At 46.2% G+C, this 4,972-nt stretch overlaps 1 protein-coding gene across 2 annotated transcripts; it reads right to left on the bottom strand.

Moving 5' to 3' along the window:
• Positions 1-547: 547 nt before the first annotated feature.
• On the bottom strand, positions 548-3,674 carry LOC147377930 (gamma-crystallin F). 2 transcript variants are annotated; one of them, XM_086366476.1, is made up of 3 exons: positions 2,932-3,172; positions 2,610-2,852; positions 548-887 (listed from the first exon to the last, which is right to left on the bottom strand). In XM_086366476.1, exons 1-3 carry the CDS (start codon positions 2,938-2,940, stop codon positions 615-617), a joined length of 525 nt encoding a protein of 174 aa, XP_086222602.1. In that variant the 5' UTR covers positions 2,941-3,172; the 3' UTR covers positions 548-614. The 2 variants fall into 2 exon arrangements, with proteins under 2 accessions (XP_086222602.1, XP_086222608.1); XM_086366482.1 differs by lacking the exon at positions 2,932-3,172 and adding an exon at positions 3,564-3,674 and having other exon boundaries at positions 551-887.
• Positions 3,675-4,972: the final 1,298 nt, after the last annotated feature.

Consider the following 4,972-nt stretch of genomic DNA (forward strand, 5'->3'; position numbering starts at 1 on the left):
CTGGATACACATATATTAATAAAACTATTCTGGTAATCACATATATTCATACCAAAGAGGTGTTAGACACATCTATCTCTATCTAACTCTGTCTCCCTCTGATACAATTGCACTTAGCTGTCTTACTTAATGCGGTCTCCAAAAGGGAGTTCTACTAAGGAAAGAGTACTAAGACGATGACCAGATGTTTCACCAGCAAGCTTGCAGAACAGTTTCCTAAAAACTACTATATGCAAAGCTGAAATGTGTCAAGGATTTTAAAAGAAGAACTTATTTAATCCACCCCCACAAACTTAAGAAATGAAGAGTATCATTACACCAAGTTTTGCAAATTAGGAAACTGAGGCACAGAAATGTTAAGCAACTTGTTGATCAACTAAAGCTCTTTAGTGGTTGTGGCACCAGGCATTCTGTCCTGAGCCTGTCCTCTTTACTGCAACTCCACATCACCTTTCCCGCTGATACTTATAAGAAAATCTGTATTATTCCCAGCTTTATTTTTGTTAAGCCCTTTCAAGGAGCTTGAAAGGAAGAGAGAGACACATTATTGCATCAAGCACACAGGAAATATTTTATTAACTTTCATGTGGAGAAAAGGGTAGAGTAAAAATATTTCAATAGAAATCCACGGCCCTCCTCAAGGAGCCCACTCGGGCATTTGTAGCCCCCCAGTCGTGGTAGCGCCTGTAATCCCCCGGCCGCAGCAGGTACTGCCGCCCCCGGTAGTTGGTCATCTCGTAGAGGACCCACCAGCCCTCCAGCACATTGAAGGAATGGATCTCACTGAAGTGGAAGCGGTCGTGGAGTGAGGAGCAGTCCTCTGTGATCTCCACCATCTGGCCTCGATAGTCCTCTCGCTCATAGATCCTCAGCCGGTGGGAACCAGTCTGTGGGTTCAGCAATCGGCACATGGGAGAAGTCAGAGAACCTAGTCCTTAGCCACTAATCACTCACACCCCTGGGGGAATGGGCATTTACAAAGTCTTTTTTACATCAGAGATGACAAGTTTAAAAGACAGGCAACACCAGAGCCACCGTGTGCAACTGGGTAGACTGCAAACTGCAGAACTGAAGGGTGTGCTATTCACATAGATCAAGATATGCATGGTTCTCCCTAGAGTTTTCCAGGGCCACAACCTACATGAACCACATTTAGTACCTACTTAGTACCATTCTTAAGAAACAATTTTTATATATAATTTTTTGTTCTTTCCTTGATAGATTTCTGGTGGTCTGGAGTCCCCTCAGAGGATATAAAATAATTAGATGTTAAAATAAAAAAGCAAATATATCTCTTGCAAAAGGCATTATTTTGGATCTCAGTAGCATTAGAAGAGGCTGGGGAGAGACGAAGCAGAATTGCTTTCCCCAGCGTAAGTAAGGCACAGAAGATGACCATTAAGCCCAGACATCTAATTCCTGCCTTTCTGCTTTGAGTCCTGCTATTCTGAAGTCCTGAAAAGCAAGAGCCATTGTTAACGGTTAAGTTTCATTTCTCAGCTCTAACATGTGATGTGTCAAAATATATTTTAGGTTATTAATAAAAATAGAAGCTAAAAATCATGAAGGAGGCCTGCCTAGATGGATAGATTTTAGACCTTTAGGAAAATGGAAGGGAGGCTGTTAGTCCTGGGTGAATCTTGTCTGTCTCTTCTAAGCACTTGTGCTTTTATCTGCTTGTTTCGTCCTGGCATGTACATATTCAGTTTTCCTTCTTCCACCATAAAACCCTCCTTAGCAAAGGTTCTCATAAGCAATTCATTCTGAGGCATAAAAACTGCTAATAAGGCATCTTCCATGGTTTGCAAAGGGTTCACATGTCCGTTGTCTAATCTGATCTTCACAACCGCCTAACACACCATGTTATCTTCTTTTATGAGAAACTAATGATTAGAGCTTTCAGGCTGTAATCAGAAGAGTCAGCACTGGAAGGTGGAAGCTGAGATTTCCAGGCTCCTAATGCTAGTCTGGGTCCTATCAAGGCATTAAACCCTCTGAGGGGCTTTCAAACTTACTCAAAGCGGTACATTTTCCACAGGACTTGGTCACAGTCACATTACAGCATCCCTAACTGTGGAATTCCAGGCTGTTTGGGCTTTATTTGGATAGCAATGGCTTTGCAGGGGCTACTGGAATCACATTGCTGGTTAGTGGTTTTGCTGAATCAAAAAGCAGGACTTGAGAGACCCTGGATGTTCAAAGTAGTCAATATCTGTAGGGGGAAGGGTGGCTTGCCAGGTGACAGGCAATCTCCTTCCCACCTCATCACAGCTCTATGAATTAGCCGCCCTAGTAGCCCCATTTTACAGTTGAGGAAAGAGAGAAATAGCCCAGGGACTAGCCTAAGTACCACCTGAGTGTGAGGAGTTCATCACCTGTGGCAGAGTGTTCTGACACTCTGAACAGATACCATGCCACTTTTCCCCAGTAGAGGTGAGTTTATATTAGCAAAGGAAAATGCAATCTCAGTTAAGAGCATTGCATTCTCAATTAAGAGATATTAAAAAGGAAAAGAGCATCCAGTTAGGACCAGCAAAGGAAGGCCACCGTCCTACAGCCTGACCACGGCTGACGCGAGGCCACGGCAGGCCCAGGGGCACCGGACTCACGTGGGGGATGAGGCGGCAGGAGCGGATGGAGTCGTTGAGGCCCATCCACTGCTGGTAGTCGGGGTAGTCACCGCGCCGCAGGAAGTACTGGGGGCCCTGGAAGTTGGGCTGCTCGTAGATCATCCAGCAGCCACTGTCCACGCGGATGGAGTTGCAGCGGCTGAAGTAAGGCTGCAGGTTGGAGTGGTCGCTGCTGCACTCATAGTGGCGGCCCTGGAAGCCCCGGTCCTCGTAGAAGGTGATCTGCAAGGAAGGGAAGGAGAGGCTCAGAGGCCTGGCCTCCAGCCGGGCTGCGGGCCCCTCCCGCCGGCGCGGGGCTCACCTTCCCCATGGCTGCTGGACGCGGGGATGGAGTTCAGTGCGGTGGGGCTGGCGCGCGCTCTATATAGCGGGAGGGCTGCTGCGTTGGCAGGAACAACACAAAAGGGGCCCCCGGGTGAGGAGGATTTCCTTTCTGTCTCTTTTCTATATAATGACGGCGGGGGTGGGGTGGGGGACTTACTGTATGTTTTCTCTTAGACTCTCCAGAGCTTTCGAACTGATGACCCGCGTAAAACTGTCACTTGGTGCCTCTGGGGCCTTTAAATGAAGCCTATTCAGGAGATGGGAAGCGAGCAAAAGCGCTTAACCGGGTTAACACTTGTAATGAAATATTTTATTTATCTTTTAAGTATTCTAAGTGATCTCTTTTTGAGGAACGACTCGGGGTAGTGACCGGGTCAGAGGTCAGGATGGGGCCCAGCGGGAGGCGTCTAGATGAGAGAGCTTTTCCTTGGTGTGAGGATGTGGGACACAGAGGCACCTGGTTTCTCCGCAGGACGGTTGAAGGAGGATGGGATTTTCCCCTGAGAGAAGCTTCTCCCATCCTCACGGCTCAGGAGCGGATGCAGTAGACATTACACCGGAGGAAGACAGGTGGTGGGCGCTGGACCCCAGGAAGCCCTGTTCATGCACCTGGCTCAGCTCTGCTCCCTGGAGACTGAGTGGACCAGGGTCACCTCCAGACGCAGCCAGTTCCTCCCGCACCACAGGCAGGAAGCCCTCAACTTTGGAGTTCATGAGGCAACTGATGGTGGTTATTAGTCACATAGTAAATTTCTATTTAATATCTTTGCTAGCTAAGTGCTAAGCCTTTTTGTTTGGATCTAGCTGCTGTCAAATGCAAGTTACCCTGAAAATATAACCAAGTTTTAAATCCCACAATTTTGCAAAGCTTCTGCCTTCTCTACCTTCCCCAACCCTGAGCAAGCCCAAGTTGCTGTCTAGTTAAGTCTCTGATTCCAGGGACTGGAGTCTTCCCTCTTTCCCCACAGTCCCCGTTTCCTCCCCCAACTCCCAGCAGCTTCTGGTGCCCTACTCTCTATGAGCAGGCGTTCTCAATCTCAGTACTGTGGTGACATTTTAGGCTGGAACATTGTAGGATGTTTAACAACATCCTGTTCGCTGCCCACTAGATGCCAGTAGCACCTGCTTCCTTCCTCTCCCAGATATGACAACTGTGTTCAGATATTTCCCAAAGTCCCCATGGCGAGCAGAATCAGCCCTGTTAAAAACCACTGATTTCAAAGTGCTAGACATGTGCCTGACATTCTTACAAGCAGTTATCCCCCTGCATTAATGGGATCATTTGCAGGCTGTGTTTGTGGAACTGCAGAAATTCCTCAGAGATGCTCTGAGGCCACTCAGAGAGAAGGGAGGAGGGGAAAATGCAGTATCCCTGTCCTATTCCCTACTTGAATGGGAGTGTTTTCACTTGTACCTATTTTATAGAAAATTTTATTTGAAAACACAGTTTGATCACTAGATGATGCTAATTTTTAAAAGATAAATATTTGAAGACTACTGGTTTAAGGTATTGTGAATCTCATAATACCCTTTAAACTACAAATATTTGATCTCCTAGCCATAGGACATAATGAAATTGCTTTCCCTTTACAGCTCAATGTAGATGAATTTCCCAGTACGACTTGCTAATTTATCATGAAAAGATCCTGAGAGAACAAAACACGGACCTGATAAATCCTGATGTGATAAATTCTGGAAACATTAGCTCATGGCACTGGGCCAAAAAGAAAAAGAATGAGGTGGATATCACATGGAAAGTTCTGGACAACTGGGGATTAGTGTGTGAACAGTGGGCTGGGGAAAGGGGGCTGTGAAGCACTGGCAATGAGAATGCACTGAAACTGGGCTTTGACAAGTTCACAACATGGTCTAGAAGCTGATTGCAGTTTGGGGCTCTGTTTTGAAGGTTTCTAAATGGTTGTCTGAAGATGAAATTGTTTCATTTGAATCTTAGCGATTTATTGGTTTGCTTTTTAGATCCTGGAGGATTAGTTGGTTATTCATGTTGCTTTTTAAAT

This window comes from Bos grunniens, chromosome 2 (assembly GCF_055505025.1).
Source record: "Bos grunniens cultivar Pamir isolate PY7600 chromosome 2, Bosgru_T2T1.0, whole genome shotgun sequence".
NCBI lineage: Eukaryota > Metazoa > Chordata > Mammalia > Artiodactyla > Bovidae > Bos > Bos grunniens.